This window comes from Hyperolius riggenbachi, chromosome 3, assembly GCF_040937935.1.
Source record: "Hyperolius riggenbachi isolate aHypRig1 chromosome 3, aHypRig1.pri, whole genome shotgun sequence".
Lineage (NCBI taxonomy): Eukaryota > Metazoa > Chordata > Amphibia > Anura > Hyperoliidae > Hyperolius > Hyperolius riggenbachi.
Genome location: NC_090648.1, coordinates 158944471 through 158966024, shown reverse-complemented (window position 1 = coordinate 158966024; position 21554 = coordinate 158944471). Strand labels below are relative to the sequence as shown.

The window sequence follows — 21554 nt, the reverse complement described above, 5'->3', positions numbered from 1 at the left end:
CTGCACTACAAGACTAGAGGTAAGTTTACATAAGCAGCTAAAACCAGTGTTTCCCCATCATTTTCATCACCAGGTGAGTGATGGAACACTGGCAGAATGCAGGCTCAAGGGTTCAATGGTGGAGTTCATTCCAGCGTTTGACATGGACATGTAATCTGGCTTCTGTTTAGTCATATTTTGGCTCAGCAGGCATCTCATGCTGAGTTCACTGTTAGAAATGACCATAAAAATGGATGTGGCACAGCACTTGTGGAAATTATGGCATTAGATCCCGACCTGTGCAAGCATTGGTCTGAGATGCCTATTCTCTACATGAGGGATATCAGCTGGAGAAAGGAGAGGTCATAGGTTGCAGAGTACAAAATTATGGACTGCATCATGCAACACAATGCAAACCGTATCAAAATCAGCACTGAACAAGATATCTGCAGCTCAAATCTGAAGTTGCAAGCTAACAGAGCATTGAAATGAGGGATATCTGGCATATATCTACCTTTTACATGATCTGCCACATTTCTTTTTGAATGTATGCCAGGCTTTACTGTATGTCACACAGGGCAATTCCTTACAGATGACATAGTCATTAGTGGGGAAGTGGGCAAATGGTTTTACGTGATGTTTAATGGCCTCACTAGCAGTGGAAGTCATATTGCTCTGTTGTTAGTGGAAAATGCTGCTGACATTTATATAATTACATAACAGCAGTAATCCCATCACAAGTAAGTCTATTCACCATAATGTAAATGCATTTACTAGCAAAAGATTGCAGTGTGTGAGATGTGACTTAATGTAACGTCTGTCACTACCAGCCTCATTTATTTATCCTGCTTACAACACAACTTACACATTCCCTTCTTCACACATGCCCAATGTTATTACAGTTTAAAGGGATACAGATGGTAATACAAAAACATTAATCCTCAGCAGTCAGGACTTCGTATCTGTTGCCTTATCCTACTTAGCAACAGTGAAATCGATCTCACCTCTGCCTGTCTCAGGTACCATTGTGGCAATTAGGAGACACAAAAGGCATACATTCACACATGCAGCATCTGAGTTGCATTCTCCACAAGGCAACCTAGGCAGGTGCCTAGGGCCTAGAGAGAAACCAGGGGCAGATAGTGTCAGTTGGACTAAGCGCAGAGGGGATCGCTGTAACAAGGGTAACATTTTGGTAACATTTTGCTTCTCATGAAACTGTTACCAAGAATACCAGGCAGTCCTTATCCATGGGCCAAAGTTGCTATCTTGCTTTGGGCTCAATTTTACCTTAACCCTTTCCAATAATGTTTACCCAATCACTCACAACTCCCCCAGCATCTGTTTTTTTTCCAGAATGTTTGGGGGGAAGTGGGTGATTCTGAAAACGGGACCAGGGCTCCAGAGTCCCTGTGCTGTTGGGCAGGGGTGGGAGGCTTTGGATGGTGGTATGGTTTTGGCGTGCAGGTGCATCCCTGCATTATTATATCCTTTGTTTAGTGAATAGGATTCCATGACATGTTACCTGCATGTCCACCTACCCTGATGATGCAGCCGAGGCTGGTACCTTCCCCTGCTTAGCCTTCATTTCAGCTCTTGAGTTTTCATCACTCCTGGTTCCAATATGTGACATATAGTGATAGTCATGTCTAGGAGAACTCATGGAAAAGCATGTGATTTGTTTGATCAGCTGATAGATTTGCAAAGCCCTGATTTGTTGTGATCACATCCTGCTTTGCACATGATCATGACTGACCAAACTGATCACATGCTTCTTCATGAGTTCTCTTAGACTGGACATAATGACAAATTACATTTCTGGTGTCATAAATGAGTTAGCAACTAATGTACAAAACTCTGAGGGCCATATCCTATTGCAGCTGGGGAGGTCTTAACCACTTCAGCCTACAGCTTCGAAAATCTTATGCATCCGAGCAATGTTCACCTCCCATTCATTCGCTAATAACTTTATCGCTACTTATCAAAATTAATTGATCTATATCTCGTTTTTTCCGCCACTAATTAGGCTTTCTTTAGGTAGTACATTTTGCTAAGAGCCACTTTACTGTAAATACATTTTAACAGGAAGATTAAGATAGAAATGGAAAAAAATCATTATTTCTTAGTTTTTGGCCATTATAGTTTAAAATTAATACATGCTACAGTAATTAAAACCCATGCATTTTATGTGCCCATTTGTCCCGCTTATTACACCATTTAAAGAGAACCCGAGGTGGGTTTGAAGAATATTATCTGCATACAGAGGCTGGATCTGCCTATACAGCCCAGCCTCTGTTGCTATCCCAAACCCCCCTAAGGTCCCCCTGCACTCTGCAATCCCTTATAAATCACAGCCACGCTGCTGACAAACAGCTTGTCAGAGCTGGCTGTGTTTATCTCTATAGTGTCAGTCTGCTGCTCTCCCCGCCTCCTGCAGAACTCCAGTCCCCGCCTGCATCCCTTCCCTCCCTGCTGATTGGAGGGAAGGGACGGGGGCAGGGACCGGAGCTATGCAGGAGGCGGGGGAGCAGCTGAGACTGACACTACAGATGTAAACACAGCCTCACAGCACGGCTGTGATTTATGAGGGATTGTAGAGTGCAGGGGGACCTTAGTGGGGTTTGGGATAGCAACAGAGGCTGGGCTGTATAGGCAGATCCAGCCTCTGTATGCAGATAACATTCTTTAAACACACCTCGGGTTCTCTTTAAATTACGTCCCTATCACAATTTATGGCGCCGATATTTTATTTAGAAATAAAGGTGCATTTTTTCAATTTGCGTCCATCACTATTTACAAGCTTATAATTTTAAAAAATTTAATAAGATACTCTCTTGACATGTATATTTAAAAAGTTCAGACCCTTAGGTAACTATTTATGTAGTTTTTTTTTTTTTATTGTAATTTTTTTTATTTTTTTTTTAATACAAAAATGTATTTGGGTAATTTTAGTTTGGGAGGTAAATAGCCAATTTTAGATGTAATTAATGTATTTTTTTATTCAATACAGGTATGTGGGTGCAGTTTACTATTTGGCCACAAGATGGCCACATTCAAAAAATTCCTGGATGCGAACAATGTCGCATCTAGGAACTAAAATGAAGAGAAGTAGTTTCCTGGGGGCAGAAATACCACGCTCTCTGATGAGAAAGCGTCGGTATTTCTGCCGGGGACTTAGATCGGTGAATGGGAATTATATTCCCATTCACTGATCGGGGGGGGGGCAGCGGGAGCGCGCGCGGGCGCGCGCCCGATCGCGCGCTCCACACGGCTGCAGCACCACTGCCTATCTGGACGGATATATGCGTCCAGATATGGCGAAGTGGTTAAATTAGGCGTTGGAAGCATCGTCTATTTCAATTTAATTTAACACACCGCAATATAATCGTCCAGCGAGTTCTTTACACCTTTACCAATTTCCGGCTACATGCCTCCAGGAAGCAATGCTTCCCGTCAGGCATGAGCGTTAGATTAGACCTGCAAAGAGCAGGTCTAAACATGCTAACGCACGTGTTGCGCCACTGGATCTGTAGGTCTCCTTTAATAAGGAGCTCCCCCGTTGGGCTGCCGCACATTGCCGAAGCCCCCAGGCAACTGCGCCATCGCCCCTATCAATTTACCTACCACCGCTGGACATCCGCTGCCTCTCGACACAAGTCTCAACGCTGTAATTACAGTGTATCTCTTACTGCACTTACTGTACCTCAGAGCCCGGCAAAGCATCCTTGAAGCTTCTGCTGAGGCTCCCTATTGGTTCACTGTCTAGACCATTTTCATTGGCTCAGACAGTGGATCAATGGGGAGCCCTGGCGGGAGCTTCAAAGATGCTTTGCCGGGGCTCCAAGAGACAGTAATTACAGTAAGAGATATACTGTAATTACAGCATCTGGACTTGTGGCTAGAGGTGGCAGATGTAGGTAAATTCACAGGGTGGATGGCGCAGCTACGTGGGGGCTTCGGCAATGTGCGGCGGCCAGACAGGGAGCTCTGGGGGGCATTTAGGAGGATTATTAATAAATATTGGCATATGTTGCAAAATGATAAGACACTGAATGGGATTCTCCTAGAATAACGAGCAACGAAGAGACAACAAGCTACCCCGCTGAGAGGCCGTGAGTACAGCTGCCCAGTACAATGAGAGGCGCTTTCAGCATTGAATAGTATGTTGCAATATAGACTGTTTTAAATTTGATAAACTTTGGAGAAATTCCGATATTGATGTGAAGCGCTTTTCTATAGCGGTTTGAGGAAGCTGCAATTAACTAGCCAGGACTCTGGATGCACTCACTGGCTGTAAACAAGCATAGGTCCATTGGTTCTGCTGAACGAGATCTCGCAGAGTGTAGATTGCAGAGGATCGCTTTCCCGCTTGAATGACAGAGCATGACTTTCCCCCTGGGCGGCAAGACAGCGATCCGCTGTCATAGGCTGAAGCCTATGACAGCCGATCACACTGATTGGCTGGCGGGGGAGGGAGAATATAAAAAATAATTTTAAAAAATTGGTATATTTATCAAAAAAATAAATAAATGTTTATAAAAAAAAAATAAACATTGGTGGAGCAATCACAGTTCACTAACAGAAAGCTCTGTTGGTGGGCAGAAAAGGGAGGGGGGGGGTGGAATCACTTGTGTGCTGAGTTGTACGGCCCTGCAGTGGCCTATTTTGTAAAAAGTGGCCTGGTCACTAGGGGGGTTTAAGACTGCGGTCCTCAGGACGTTAAAGGAGACCCCCAGATGCAGTGGCGGCAATGTTCGGTGGATGTGCGCACGCGCATCTCTGGGGAGTGAGGCCGTGGTGCTGAAAGACAACACCACAGCATAAAACCTTGCTCCCCATTGCCCGTAACATGGGAGCATCTCTCACGCTTTCGCCTGAGTAATGCTCCCAAACGATTGGCCATTGCGTGAAGGAAGCTGGCAATAGGATTTGCTGCTAATCCTTGCGCAATGGCAAAGTGGTAAGTAGCTCGCATCTGCAAAATACTTATCACCTTGAATAGGATATGGCCCTGAGTATTGTAATTTCCTTTAGAGGTTAGTATAATGCAACATAACTCTATTTTAAATGTATATTACACTACAAAAATATGACGAAAGTGATCTTCCTGAGGTTCATTGGAAAAAAAGATTGATGTGTGTTTGAAGGTCTCCAAAGCCTCTATTATCTACTATATTGTTTATTCTTGTAAAGAACTTAATCTTTCATATACATAATAATATGAGTTGCTTTTTTAATGCACAATCCATTGTGTAGTCATTTTATTGGACCTTTAAATTACATTTCAGATTTACAGATCACAATGTTTCTTGTGTCTTACGAAAGCAGATTAAGTGTAGCTAATATAAAAAGAGAACATAAAATAACTCCAGGATGTTAACAGATCCCAAAGTATAATTTATGACTTAGGATTCATCAATGCTCCGCAGTGGATGATAAGCCCAATTATAATAATTGAGCAATATTTCTTTATGTGTGTTTCCAAGAACAAACAGGAAAAGATAAAGATACAGGATAATAGGCCTAGAAGCTTAATGTCTTTGAATATTACTTTTAAACAGCAGGCCTGAAAGTAAAGTATTGTTCATTCTTTTAATACTCATTACATTTATACTAATGACTTCATGCAAAGTAAACATGGAATAATATGTCAAGGTCTTTTACACCTAAGCATTACGGTAAATGGATTGAGAGTGTCTGGATAACCTTTTCTATACTCTCTAGTCCTTCATCTACAATGACAATTAAATCATTTAAAAGCCCTGATGACCAGCTTTGGCAGAATTATCTCTGTCACTCAAATAAAAATATGCTAACATAGGCTATTTCCAAGAATTTTGCCAAAGCTAAGAATGACTAAATACTCGAAGCAGACTGTGTAAATCTATGTAATTATGCCTTCTAAAATGGTCACATGTGTTTGAAATTATTTGATTAGAAAAGTCAAAGTTTACTCTGGAGAGTCTTTGTCCTGTCCTTAGTGAAGTACTCACTAAGGCCCAGTGCTCACCAAAAACCTCTAGCAGATCCAAAAAACGCTAGAGGTTTTTGAAGCAGGTTTCAGAGCGATTTTAGGCATGTTTAAAGACATTTTCTAAACATGCCTAGCGTTTTTTGGAACGTTTTTGTGTAGCAGATTACAAATATTGTTACAGTAAAAGCTGTTACTGAACAGCTTCTGTAACAAAAACGGCGGGAAAACCGCTCAGATGTAGCATTTTTGCAGAGCCATTTTCCACTTTCCTATACTTTCACATTGAGGCAGAAACGCAGCAGAAATCTAAAAAATGCTGCAGCCCCCGAGTGAGTTTGTGGAAAAAAACGAGCCGCTCTGGTGTGCACCATCCCATTCACTTTCATTAGCCAAGCGGTTTTCCCCTGCAAGCGTTTTATAAAAAGCTTCAGAACCGCTCTGGTGTGCACCAGCCCTAAGGGCTGATTCACACCACAATAGGTTTTTAACCTCCCTGGCGTTCTATTAAAATCGCCAGGGAGGCTGCGGGAGGGTTTTTTTTAAATTAAAAAAAAACTATTTCATGCAGCCAACTGAAAGTTGGCTGCATGAAAGCCCACTAGAGGGCGCTCCGGAAGCGTACTTTCGATCGCCTCCGGCAATCGAAAGTAACAAGATAGGCCGCAATGAGCGGCCTATCTTGTTTCGCTTTCCTCGTCGCCATGGCGACGAGCGGAGTGACGTCATGGACGTCAGTCGACGTCCTGACGTCAGAGCCGCCCGATCCAGCCCCTAGCGCCGGCCGGAACTGTTTGTTCCGGCTGCACTGGGCTCGGGCGGCTGGGGGGACCCTCTTTCGCCGCTGCACGCGGCGGATCACCGCGGAGCGGCGGCGATCGGGCAGCACACGCGGCTGGCAAAGTGCCGGCTGCGTGTGCTGCTTTTTTCAGAACGCAAATCGGCCCAGCAGGGCCTGAGCGGCGACCTCCGGCGGCATACCCCGAGCTCAGCTCGGGATTACCGTCAAGGAGGTTAAGCACTAGAGATTTTAACCTTCCCAGCGTTCAATTTCCCCAGGATTTCTGTGCAAACAGTGATAAAATTTATTTTTAAAACTTTTTTTTCCCTGTAACTTGCCAAAATGTGTCAAGCAAGGGTCTAGTATACAGTGCAGGAGAGTATTGATGTGTATGCATGTTTATACTGTTCACAGCATGTTTTTTTGAACGGACATTTCTGTCCATACCGCTAGGGAGGTTAATTAAAAGCTCTTGCTAATGAAATGCTATGGGAGATTTTTACAAAATCACATCGCTCCAGTGTGAACACACACATAGGATAACATTAGCAAGAGTTTCTAAAATCGCAAAGTATTTCGAAAAGCTCTTACAGGGCTGGTGCACACCAGAAGAGCTTTTCTGAGCGCTTTGTGATTTGAAAGGCTCCTGCTAATGTTATCCTATGTGAGTGTGCACACTGGAGCCTTGTGATTTTTAAAAATTCCACATAGCATTGCATTAGCAAGAGCTTTTAAAATCTCGAGCATTTAAAAAGCTTTTGTGGTGTGCACCAGCCCATAGTGTGAACAAGCTCTAAGAGAGATGGGAAAGCAGTTCATAGAGGATATATCTGTTGACATCGGTCATTCTTCTAGACCTGGGTTACAATATTAAGTAGAAAGTTGAATTGACAGGAATATAGAAGCAGATATTTAAAAAAGGTGCCCATTTAAAAGGACGCAGGATAGTGGTAGTAGAATATCGGTAGTTTTATTGATATTCTACAACATTCATATGGTAAAATATCAGTATTTGGTGCCTAACCCTTAAAGGAAACCTGAGATCGCGGGTTAAAAATATTTTATACTCACTCTGGGCTTCCTCCAGCCCATGAGCACAGATGCATCCCTTGTCGTCCTCCCTGGTGCCTCCGGTCAGCCACAATCAGTCCCGGTAATTCTGCTCAGTTGCACCACAAGCACTTACAAAAAGCTCTTACAGTGTGAACTAGCCCTAAATGGGGCCTTGCTCACTTCTTTTCAGGATCAGAAGTGTAGGAAATTCTCCCAATTGGGAATACAGACAGCAATAAAACATTAAGGTTTGGTTCACACTGTAAGAACTTTTTTTAGCGCTAGTGATTTGAAAAGCTCTTGTAATGCAATGATATGGGTGATTTATATAAAATCACATTGCTCAAGTGGGATCGCACACATAGGGCCTGATTCACAAAAGAGTGCTAACTGTTAGCACGGGCGTTTTCGCGCGAATTTTCGCATTGCGCGCGATCAAAAATTTCCGTGCGAAACGATAACGTTTTCGCGCGCAAACGGAATTTTCCTGCGAAATCGATATCGTTTTTGCGCGCGAAACCATAAATTCATTAGGCGCGAAAACGCCCGTGCTAACAGTTAGCACTCTTTTGTAAATCAAGCCCACATTAGCAAGAGCTTTTCAAATCACAAAGCGCTAAGGGCTCTTTGACATCAAAGCTTGCGTTGGAGAACGCTCAAAGCATACGTTTTGTTGCATGCGTTTTAATGCGTTTTGATATGCGTTGCACTGCAGTGAGTGTGCGTTTTTAATCCGTTTTCAATGCATTACAGCACATAGGAAAACGCAGGTATTTTTTTTTCTTTTATTTTCCACTTTCTACATTGTTCCTCTGTTGCATTCTGGGACTGATTGCCTGCGTTAACGGATTAAAAACGCGCATAGTGTGCGTTTTACATTGACTAACATTGTAACGCATAAAACTAGCGTCGGCCAAAAAACTGCGCCTGGGTGCAGTGTAACGCAACGCACAAAAAGGCTGCATTATATGTGAAAGCTAAAATGAAAGTCTATGGACTTTCATTTCACCTTGGGTAACGCAAACTTTACCCGTTGCGTTGAAACGCAGAAAATCATGCCCTAATGTGAAGGAGCCCTTAGGGCTCTGGAAGATGTCTGTGAATCAAAACGCATTAAAACGCATACAACAAAATGTATGCTTTGAGCGTTCTCTAACGCAACGCAAGCTCTGATGTGAAAGAGCCCTTAAGCTCTTGCAGTGTGAACTAAACCTAAATTGTGCCTTACTCACTTCTTTTCCAAATCAGGAGTGAAGGAAATTCTTCTAATTGTGACAGCAATAAAACTTTAAGAGACTGTGCTCTTGTTTTTATTTCACTCGGTATCCAAAATGAAGATACTTTTTTTGGGTTAGAGATGGGAATTTAATAGCTTGTAGAGGTATTTGTGCAGGCTGGAAGATGTCTGTGAATGAATTTTTTAAAATATGCTTATTCTTGCTCCAACAATGACCCTATCACAGCTTGGGTACACCTTTGTGTTGGTGAAAATAGGCTATGTAGGGCCTGAAGCCTATGAGAGATGTCACGTGGTAGACTGTGAGTTCAGGTATTGAGCTAGTGCTATAAAATGGACGGTATACGTCTCCTTCTATCACCACTTCTTTGTAAACTCTGCAGAGAGCACAGAGAGTCACAACATTTTGATTATTTATAGCCAAAAACTCATTTCTGTTAAGTTTGAAATTAGTGAGACGAAATCTAAATCACAAAGACAGGCTGAATATTAATGAGACTTGGCAGGCAGGACGCCACGACTAGCTACTCTATCTGGCAGTTATGACAACTAGGTCACCTACTTCCCATTTTGCAAATGTACTCTGGAGACTCTGTGATGTTTAGCAGATTATGAACTGAATTTAGCTCCTACATGAACAAAGGAATGCAGTCATTTTTTTCCAACCCTTCGATATCTGTCTTATGGAAATCCTGCGGGCTCTCTGTCGTGTTTTCTTGATTGCTGACAAAGTATGATATTTGTTTCATTGCTAAAGGCAACATTTGTGTTGTTGACGTATAAATGGAAACAACATGTTGACTGTTTGAGGGAGTGAGGATATAGGACTATTTTCTTCCAGTTAAGAGTGTGATCTTTGTGTCTGAGAATTATATGGATAATGAAGTGCGTGCAACTGTGCACAGCCCTCCCAGCTCTCCTCTGATGTTACAGAGATAAGCCACAGGCAGCTCAGCACTAATAAGCTGATGTGGAGTTCTCTGTTATAGCACAGTACCTTCATTTTTGCAGGAGGTGCTTAAGAGCAATAAACGCAAAGTCCACTGAGAAAGAGCTGATCTCCTATGGAAACCTTCTTGTTGTAGTAATTGTGTTAGTATAGAAGAGCCAGGATCTACAGGTCTTCTACACCATCCAGCTGTGGCTGGATGGTATAATGGTTAAGGGCTCTGCCTCTGACACAGGCGACCAGGGTTTGAATCTCAGCTCTGCCTGTTCAGTAAGCCAGCACTTTTTCAGTAGGAGACCTTACGGAAGTCTCCCTAACACTGCTACTGCCTATAGAGCACGTCCTAGTGGCTGCAGCTCTGGCACTTTGAGTCCGCCAGGAGAAAAGTGCAATATAAATGTTATTTGTCTTGTCTACTAAAAACACAATGTGAAATATCTATGGATACATTTAAAAAGATATCAGAACTTTGCCACATATAAATACCATGTGTGTCCCAAACACAGTACACTTTATGTGCTCTCTCTAGTTATGTTCGACCTGTTAGTACTGAAATACAGTGGTGATGATGATTAAGTAAAACGTATTATTTGGCATCTGGCTTACAGATTTTTTATTTGACAATGAGTGTATGAGGTAATCTTGTCAAAAACTTGAACCAGGCTTTTATGTATTGCAATTTGCTAATTTGAGCTCTAGGAGAGGCTAATGCTGAATCTTTTGGTGCAAGCATGTAACTGTAAAAACAGAAACCGAGAGGGTCACCCCCAGGGGTGTAACTACATTTCATGCCCCCGCAAAGCATTGATGGGGCACCTTAAAGAGAACCCGAGGTGGGTTTTAAGAATGCTATTAGGACACAGAGGATGGTTCTGCATACAATGACCAGCCTCTGTTACTATACTTTGCCCCCCCCCCCTCCCCCCATCGCTCTGCTGTCTCCCAGAAAAAAAACCCGCTGTGCTAGTGACATGCAGCTTGTTTACATCCAAGCTGTCATTTACCGCCGTTCAATTGCACATTGCCCAGAGGGCTAAACCATAAATACCAGAAACTTGGTCAATAGTAGACCTGTCCCATATACACGACAATATGATTGTTGTAATAGTACATGGGAGGTTTCCTGTCTCAAATAGTGAGGGATAAAGGGCTGTGTGGGTGGTCATTGGTGATTTAAACACTAGGGGCTGCTGATCCCCCCCACTGGTCAACTTTTTATCAGTGAGGTGTAGCTATCTCTGCCCCAGTGTCACCATATGAGACCTGTATCACAGTTCTATTTCCTGTAAAATGAGATACCTATATAAGTCACACAATTGTGGCAAGAACACTGGGTGCAAGTTCCCCTGATACTGGGGTGCAGTCTACTAGCACACAGGTCAATATTACAGTCGGCCACACTTATTGAAGACTACAATCAGAGAAAGAACATGTGTGCATCAACCAAGTGAACCTGACAAATCTGGCTTTGCAAATTTGGCCTATTGGCTAATCACGAGACATTGCTCATGCAAATAAGCATTTGCTTTCGCATGCCTAAATATGCAGGGTCAAAACCAAAAACCGCAAAACAATCGCCCTGCGGGAATTAGCTCATGCTATACAGCACTATCCAGGGGCGCCACGAGGAGGCTTCCCATTGCCCCCATACAACCGGGGGGCCGCGGGGGTCCCAGGCACTCTCACCGCCTGGAACCCACACAGCGGCACCCCGGAGGCGGAGGCTGGGGGGTGCAGGCGATCTCCCCAGCGTGGCCAGCGCCGGGAAGAGCCGCCCGCACACACCTCCCAAGATTAAAAACAGGCACTTACCTCAACGTCCATTGCGTTCTGCTGTATGCGCATAACCTGGGCGCGACACATAAGGGGCGGACAGGCGCAAATAGCCTGCTCCAGGGCTCTCACCTCCTAAAACAAGCCACTCACTACCTGCCCTCAGAAAAAAGAAATGCAATGCTAACTACAATCAGAGAAAGAACATGTGTGCATCAACCAAGTGAACCTGACAAATCTGGCTTTGCAAATTTGGCCTATTGGCTAATCACGAGACATTGCTCATGCAAATAAGCATTTGCTTTCGCATGCCTAAATATGCAGGGTCAAAACCAAAAACCGCAAAACAATCGCCCTGCGGGAATTAGCTCATGCTATACAGCACTATCCAGGGGCGCCACGAGGAGGCTTCCCATTGCCCCCATACAACCGGGGGGCCGCGGGGGTCCCAGGCACTCTCACCGCCTGGAACCCACACAGCGGCACCCCGGAGGCGGAGGCTGGGGGGTGCAGGCGATCTCCCCAGCGTGGCCAGCGCCGGGAAGAGCCGCCCGCACACACCTCCCAAGATTAAAAACAGGCACTTACCTCAACGTCCATTGCGTTCTGCTGTATGCGCATAACCTGGGCGCGACACATAAGGGGCGGACAGGCGCAAATAGCCTGCTCCAGGGCTCTCACCTCCTAAAACAAGCCACTCACTACCTGCCCTCAGAAAAAAGAAATGCAATGCTAACTACAATCAGAGAAAGAACATGTGTGCATCAACCAAGTGAACCTGACAAATCTGGCTTTGCAAATTTGGCCTATTGGCTAATCACGAGACATTGCTCATGCAAATAAGCATTTGCTTTCGCATGCCTAAATATGCAGGGTCAAAACCAAAAACCGCAAAACAATCGCCCTGCGGGAATTAGCTCATGCTATACAGCACTATCCAGGGGCGCCACGAGGAGGCTTCCCATTGCCCCCATACAACCGGGGGGCCGCGGGGGTCCCAGGCACTCTCACCGCCTGGAACCCACACAGCGGCACCCCGGAGGCGGAGGCTGGGGGGTGCAGGCGATCTCCCCAGCGTGGCCAGCGCCGGGAAGAGCCGCCCGCACACACCTCCCAAGATTAAAAACAGGCACTTACCTCAACGTCCATTGCGTTCTGCTGTATGCGCATAACCTGGGCGCGACACATAAGGGGCGGACAGGCGCAAATAGCCTGCTCCAGGGCTCTCACCTCCTAAAACAAGCCACTCACTACCTGCCCTCAGAAAAAAGAAATGCAATGCTAACTACAATCAGAGAAAGAACATGTGTGCATCAACCAAGTGAACCTGACAAATCTGGCTTTGCAAATTTGGCCTATTGGCTAATCACGAGACATTGCTCATGCAAATAAGCATTTGCTTTCGCATGCCTAAATATGCAGGGTCAAAACCAAAAACCGCAAAACAATCGCCCTGCGGGAATTAGCTCATGCTATACAGCACTATCCAGGGGCGCCACGAGGAGGCTTCCCATTGCCCCCATACAACCGGGGGGCCGCGGGGGTCCCAGGCACTCTCACCGCCTGGAACCCACACAGCGGCACCCCGGAGGCGGAGGCTGGGGGGTGCAGGCGATCTCCCCAGCGTGGCCAGCGCCGGGAAGAGCCGCCCGCACACACCTCCCAAGATTAAAAACAGGCACTTACCTCAACGTCCATTGCGTTCTGCTGTATGCGCATAACCTGGGCGCGACACATAAGGGGCGGACAGGCGCAAATAGCCTGCTCCAGGGCTCTCACCTCCTAAAACAAGCCACTCACTACCTGCCCTCAGAAAAAAGAAATGCAATGCTAACTACAATCAGAGAAAGAACATGTGTGCATCAACCAAGTGAACCTGACAAATCTGGCTTTGCAAATTTGGCCTATTGGCTAATCACGAGACATTGCTCATGCAAATAAGCATTTGCTTTCGCATGCCTAAATATGCAGGGTCAAAACCAAAAACCGCAAAACAATCGCCCTGCGGGAATTAGCTCATGCTATACAGCACTATCCAGGGGCGCCACGAGGAGGCTTCCCATTGCCCCCATACAACCGGGGGGCCGCGGGGGTCCCAGGCACTCTCACCGCCTGGAACCCACACAGCGGCACCCCGGAGGCGGAGGCTGGGGGGTGCAGGCGATCTCCCCAGCGTGGCCAGCGCCGGGAAGAGCCGCCCGCACACACCTCCCAAGATTAAAAACAGGCACTTACCTCAACGTCCATTGCGTTCTGCTGTATGCGCATAACCTGGGCGCGACACATAAGGGGCGGACAGGCGCAAATAGCCTGCTCCAGGGCTCTCACCTCCTAAAACAAGCCACTCACTACCTGCCCTCAGAAAAAAGAAATGCAATGCTAACTACAATCAGAGAAAGAACATGTGTGCATCAACCAAGTGAACCTGACAAATCTGGCTTTGCAAATTTGGCCTATTGGCTAATCACGAGACATTGCTCATGCAAATAAGCATTTGCTTTCGCATGCCTAAATATGCAGGGTCAAAACCAAAAACCGCAAAACAATCGCCCTGCGGGAATTAGCTCATGCTATACAGCACTATCCAGGGGCGCCACGAGGAGGCTTCCCATTGCCCCCATACAACCGGGGGGCCGCGGGGGTCCCAGGCACTCTCACCGCCTGGAACCCACACAGCGGCACCCCGGAGGCGGAGGCTGGGGGGTGCAGGCGATCTCCCCAGCGTGGCCAGCGCCGGGAAGAGCCGCCCGGGGGGGCAATGGGAAGCCTCCCCGAGGCGCTCCTGGATAGTGCTGTATAGCATGAACTAATTCCCGCAGGGCAACCGCTTCGCGGTATTGGTTTTTGACCCTGCAAAGTTTGGCATGCGAAAGCAGATGCATTTCTGCATGAGCATGTCTCATGATAAGCCATTTTAGCCAGATTTGCACAGCTAGACTTGAAAGGGTTAAGCTTGGCGTAGAGCACGCATACATTTTCTTGTGATTGAACACTTATTGAAGAGACCCCATAGGGGTCAAGGATATAGGTAATCCTCCTTCACAGAAGGTAACTGGAGTAACAAGTATAAGTGGGTGCATAAGTGCCAATATTTACAGTGCTCTCAACAATTGTTTCACCCTAATAGAGGGCGTCGTCAGGAGAAAATAGTGCACAACATAATAAACACAGTATAAAGCTATCCCCACACCGAGTGTCAAAGTTTCCCCAAACAATAGCCCAAGTCAGAGGCTGGTTCTGCATACAATGACCAGCCTCAATTACTATACTCCACCCCCCCTCCCCAGGCCCCTCCTGCGCTCTGCTGTCCACCAGGAAAAAACGCAGTGCTGGCTAGCACTGCTAGCACTTCCCCCCACATCCTCTATAGCGCTGCTCCCTTACCTCCCTGCCTCCGTAAGCTGATTGGAGGGCGGGGACACAGGCGGGGAGCGGCGCTATAGAGGAGGCGGGGGAGCGGCGGTAAATGACAGCCTGGATGTAAACAGCCGGCTAGCAACAAGCTGCATGTCGCTAGCACTGCATTTTTTTTCTGGTGGACAGCAGAGCGCAGAAGGGGCCGGGGGGGGGGTGGAGTATAGTAATTGAGGCTGGTCATTGTATGCAGAACCAGCCTCTGTGTCCTAATAGCATTCTTAAAACACCTCCAGTTCTCTTTAATGTTCACAACCCTTCCTTTGACTCTGTGACCCTCACAGCCTAGGGGCCCATCTTACAAGGGTCATAAAACAAGTGTGGCCACCAGGATCTTCACAGTAGTAGTTGGAGCCCTTCCCCACACAGCTCCCCCCCTAGTTATGGCCCTGGTTAAATCTAAAGCTTGATGATGCAAAGCACCTTTACTTGGAACAATAGTAATAATACTGAGGACAATGCACTGTAGTATAACCAGAAGAAAATCCTAAAAGGAAAGATGCACTGGACACAAAACTGAGGTGAGCACCCACAAGCTTGAGAGGCCAACACAACACATTCAACACAACATATCCGGCGGTATCCTCAGTTGGCTACAACATTGGAGTTTTATCCAGTTGAGGACCGCCTAATGCAAAATGGCAGCGGGACCACGGCTCTCTTGTTCTTCCGTGACGCATACAGTATATGCGTCATCTCGCAAGGAACGAAATTTGGCGGGAGCTCCCATGAGTGAAGCAGACCCTAACGATCAGCCTGCCAGCCAATAATCAGAGCTGGCAGGCTGTTTTTTTAATAAATAACGGTTTAAGTTTTTATATAGCTCTGACATATTCTGCAGTGCTGTACTGAGTATATAGTCTTGTCACTAACTGTCCCTCGGAGATGCTCACAGTCTAATCCCTGCTATAGCCAGATGTCTATATATGTATCATGTAGTGTATGTATCGTAGTCTAGGGCCAATTTAGGGGGAAGCCAATTAAATTATCTGCATGTTGGTATTTTTTTAAATACATTTCGGGGCTTTTTGATTAATAAAATAAAAACTAAAAATAGCAGCAGCAATCAAATACCACCAAAAGAAAGCTCTATTTGTGAGAAGAAAAGGAGGTAAATGGTCATTTGGTTGCTAAGTTGTGTGACCAAGCTATAAACCATTAAATTTGTGAAGTGCCAAATTGTAAAAAAAAATGGCCTGGTCAGGCTCAAGAGGTTAAAATAAACATTCCACTCATACAATGTACATACTGCTTACTGGACAACACCAGCCTATTCATTCAGGGGCACGATACAGAATGTGCATGAAAGACCAGCCCAGCTGCCTGGCAGAAGCAGGAGAATACAGGCAGACACAAGCTGGTCACTCCTTGTGCGCCTCTTATTTGTGCCCTGCTTTTGTGTCTACTGCCCAGCTTTATTGAAGCCTGTGTCACCTGCATTGGCTGCCCTATGGGTAACCTGCATAGCTGTCATTAGTTTGTTATCAGCAACATAACAGTTAGGACATATATATTTTTCATAATTTAATTTTTTAATTTTTGTTCACAGTCTCTCTCTCTTTCTCTTCCCCATTCATTATTTTTGTCTCTCACTTTTTTGTCTCACTCTGCTCATAAATGAAGCAGTGGTGAAGCTTCACAAGAGACTTGCCACATTATAAGTTCTTTATAATATCTCCAGCCAATTAGAATTCTCCATTCCTGGAGCTGCTTTGACCGACTTCTGAAGCTTCCAAACTCAAGCTGCTATGTGCAGCCCAATTTTAGAGGCCTCAAATCAACAGCACTGCAGGAAAAGTGTGTGTGACTAAGAGGGTGTCCAAAGCAAGGACCTGCTTTGGTAGCCTATGAATTCCATTGTAGTTATGATACGAAGGAGTTAATTTACAACTATTTTTGATAGTTCTTAATTTGCCTTTATTGTGTGCATTTTATACAGTATTAAAATCATACAATGTGACTTTATGAATACTGAAATCTTCTTTTTCTTGTAGGCTTTATCCCTCCACCGCTGATCTTTGGAGCTGGCATTGATTCCACCTGCCTTTTCTGGAGCACATTTTGTGGGGAACAAGGAGCTTGTGCACTTTATGATAACGTCGCTTACAGATATCTGTATGTCAGCATTGCTATAACACTGAAATCCTTAGCATTCATCTTATATACCACTACGTGGCAGTGCTTAAGGAAAAACTATAAGAGGTACATCAAAAATCATGAGGGAGGACTCACAACAAGTGAGTTCTTTGCATCGACTTTGACCTTAGATAACCTGGGCAGAGAAACTATCACCCAAAATAAAACGAATAGGACAAAATTCATCTATAATCTTGAAGACCACGAATGGTGTGAAAACATGGAATCTGTTTTATAGTAGAAGATAGATGGACTGACCATTGTCTATGGAAGAGATTATTTATTTTTGAAGGACAAATTTAAATTATTTCCCTCTGTCTGACTTTAGATGGTATTTGGTTTACTGATCCGCTGTTTGATATTTGGAAAGGACGAGGCAGTCGTTTGTTCTCAGGCCTTCAGCATCTGATCTTCCAGCAGGTTGGATACTGCATCAAGCCTTTTTGGCTTGTTTTTATTGGTGAGCCCAGCAGAGTCACGCTGCAAGAGGAGAAGCTATACAAGGCTGGCATGCTTCCAGCCTACAACTTGGCATATTTTAGATTCATATAAATGCAACCCATTTGCTGAATGATGGCTGACAGCACACTACACTTTAGAGCAGCTCTCCCATCTCTGTGAATGGCAGAAAGAACCAGGCTTTAATAAATCCTAATCAACCTAATGACTTATAAGATGTGGAAAAAAACACTGTTAGATTCAGTTTTAATTTCCTATTTTACGCAAGATCATGGATTGAAATATTACTCTGTATTGTCACCAAGCTTTGTATCCCATTAACAATCTCTGTAATGGTTCATGGCTTCCTGTTCAGTAGAGGCCCACTTCACTTCTTTTATCCTACAGAATTTGTGACTCGCACTTCAGAGCGAAAACCATCCTCACAAAAGATACAGCTCCATGCTGTATTGAATAGGAGCCATTCATTCTCAATATCAATGTTGTACATTTTGGTTGGTAAGTTTTAGAATGTACCTGGCAGATACCATTTTAACCCAAATGACAACTATTTCTTCCACTGGATAACGTTAGGTTATATTATAGACGTATTTGCAGATTTCTTGTTAAGACTGGGTGTTGAGTCCACTGTACTCCCAGTAATGCGATGGAGACACAGCTGGGGACATTTATAAGAACTGGTGAATGTTGTAAAAAAAAATAGTTACAGACCTTGTGAAAGTTTCTTGAGTACTGTTTGAAAATTTAAAGTGAAAATTTGTTTATTAGATATAGGTAAAATATTGCTCTATAGATCGGAAAACTAGCTTTTGTAAATGTCCCTATTGTGTAAAAAGGTACCATGTGTATGAATAGGATACTGTGTGCTTGGTAATGTGATGAGATGCCAAGCAGAACGCTGTAGAATGTCAAATTCAAGATAAGCTACAGAGTAAAATAACCAGTGATCGTTCAGCTGTTCAGAATTGCATAGAAGTAAGCTGAAGTCATTATCTCTTGATTTAGTTATCTGCAGAAGTAATATAAGGGTGTTATGGTAACTAGTCAATTACCGTTATGTTACATAATTATGCGATGATCTAAGATTGCCCTTGAAGAATATCTTCTCACATTCTCATATGCTACAAGTAAACTTGTTATTTTACTTACAGAACAAGGGTAAGCTAAAGGGTTAGGTTTGTAGAGCTGTATTACCTCTTTGTGCCTAATCCAGGGCTCCCTTCACCCAATAATCCAATGCCAAGTAATTCCTTCTCCAAGGATAGCTAAAACTGTTAACCCATATGTTCTATCAAGATATCTTCATAGAATATTGGAGATAGTCTTCTTCCTCCGTCAATAGATATGCCAGGTGCCACAAGACACAACATGAAGTAATCGTTGGATGGAGGAAATGAAGTACAAAAAAACAAAAAAAACATTGCCCCATGCCTTGTTTCATGACTTTTGATACTTTAGTCTGAAAAACTTTTTTTTTTTTTACTTTAAACATAAATCCACCATGTTTAAAATACATTATCTTTCTTAACAAGAAAACTTTAGCAGTCCCTGGTCAATTATAGAGATCATTTTTTTATTCAAATACATTGTTTCTTTTATTTATTTTTTTCTTCAAAGTCCATGAAGTGGAATTAAGCAGGTGCTGGACCAGAACTTTGCATAGAGGTAATTTGATTTGGGAGCTGCTGATTATTATCCAACAGCTTGATCTATTAATCAAGCTGCGGGTTCGCCAGTTATTGCCTTCTGAATTAGATTATCCATGTGCAGAATTCCAGTTCAGTTTTGTCTTATTCCACTTCATGTAGAACTAAAAATTGTTGCTTATTCAAAAAAAAATAATGGAAAAATAGCTGCTCTTTATTTTTAGGCAGTGGTAAGAAGGTGCTACTCAACCAAACGTTGTACTATCCCCCCTGTGCTGTACAACCTTCTCTAGTAACACTAGTAAGTGTGCAAAAAAGTGCCAAACTCTCCTATTGGAACTCTTATCAGTTTGACATAGAGTATGCAATGCCACTGCTCTTTATTACCTGCATAGCTCCAGCCATTTTTTTTAATGAATGAATGTGGTAGGACTATTTACTAAAGTGCAGAACATGACTTATACACTGTATTGAAGATGGCACAATAGATTCAATCCCTATGGAATTGATGTGCAGAGAAGCTCATCCAGTGACCACCTGCAGTAATGCCACTGTTAATTTGCATTTTTACTTTAATGGTGTGCAACATACATTCCATTAGTGTAGAGTCAGCATCTTTCCAAAGGGAAATTGACTTCTTCACCCTCTTAGAAAGTGTTGGATTAAACTGACACCTTGGCGTAAACAGCTCCCAAAGAGAATCTTAAGTGACAATAAAAACAGATACCTAAGGAGAGGGAAGGCTCTGGGTCCTAATGAGCCTTCCCGTTCCTCTCAAGGTCCCTGCGTTTCAACGTTGGCTGCCCCCCGTTCAGATTTCCCATCACGGGAGGCTTCAGAAGTCTTTGGGGCCTGAGTGCTCCCAAAGATGGGCAGCTCTGTACTGCGCATGTGCGGGTGCGCATGAGAGCCTCAGTGCTCCACTGAGTACTTCCAAAGCATCCTGCAGAAGGCAGGACCCAGAGCCTTCCCTTTCCTTAGGCAAGTGTCTGTTTTTTCTTATTTTCCCTTCAGACTTCAGAAAGGGATATCGAGGCTGACATATTTATTTTATTTTACGCAATTGCAGTTGTCTGGCAGCCCTTCTTATCCTCTGCTTCTAATACTTTTAGCCATAGACCCTAATCATGTATGCAGATCCAATGTTTCTGACAAAAATCTGACAAGATTAGCTGCATGCCCATTTCAAATAATATTGGCTGCACAGATTTCTATAAGGAAACATTCCTGTATCATCCTGACTGTTGTTTCCCTGATTGCCAATTGCTTTTTACTCCTATGGTGGATTGCATGCTCATTTCAGGTTTGTGATTTGGACACTTCTGCAGCCAAAGTGATCAGCAAGACAGCCAGGCAACTGATATTGTTTAAAAAGAAATAAATATGACAACCCCCCCCCCCCCCCCTTATACCTCTAACTTCAGGTTCCCTTTAAAGAGGACAGCTTGGTAAAGCTGAACATTTATTTGGGAAACACTATTGTGTAAAGGTTTATGACCTCAGACTAATTTAGTCCCATGTAGCTGTAATTGTATTCCAAAGTCTTGATTACTACCGGTATGGCCAAGCTTCCTGTGTGGCAGCAGCAGAACACAGAGTCTTGAGCACTACTTTTCCAGACACAGCACAGAACATGGACTTGTCATAGCTAGAATAGATTAGATAGTATCTATGAAATGTCCACTGGACATGTCCACAAAACAACACAATTACATGGATGGACTTAACCAGATCCACCATGACCATCTCACACTGTGGAGAAAAAGCAGTAATTTGTGCACCATTGATCACAGGTTACTTTTAGTTTCAAAGGTTTTTTTTTATTGGGTTCATAAAGAGAGGAATACATGAACGGGACAACCTATCCCCTTGCGGAAAGGGGGGGGGATAATAAAGTCAGATGCATGACATCCTATCTAATAATCCCCCTGCGTCTCTACGTCCCTGTCCCTGTGTGTGTGTGTGTGTGTGTGTGTGTGTGCGTTTGTGCTACTGCACATGTGCCGCACGGACAGCCTTGGGACAGGAGCAGGACGGGACAGGGGGTGGCCAGCGGGCGTGTGTGCGACCGACGGGCACACTGACTGTGCGGCGGCCACGGGAGGGGGGGTTCCAACACAGACCTAGAGCCCGTTTTTAAACGTGCTTAGGTCTAC

The 21554-nt window shown here is 44.3% G+C and overlaps 1 protein-coding gene across 1 annotated transcript in view; it reads left to right on the top strand.

Annotated features, from left to right (window-relative positions):
* Positions 1-20791, top strand: part of SLCO3A1 (solute carrier organic anion transporter family member 3A1) — a 383290-nt gene extending 362499 nt beyond the window's left edge. Inside the window, exon 10 of the mRNA XM_068275155.1 lies at positions 17152-20791. Within this exon, the coding sequence (XP_068131256.1) occupies positions 17152-17531 (380 nt within the window). The 3' untranslated portion in view covers positions 17532-20791. The remainder of the gene's footprint in view (positions 1-17151) is intronic.
* Positions 20792-21554: the final 763 nt, after the last annotated feature.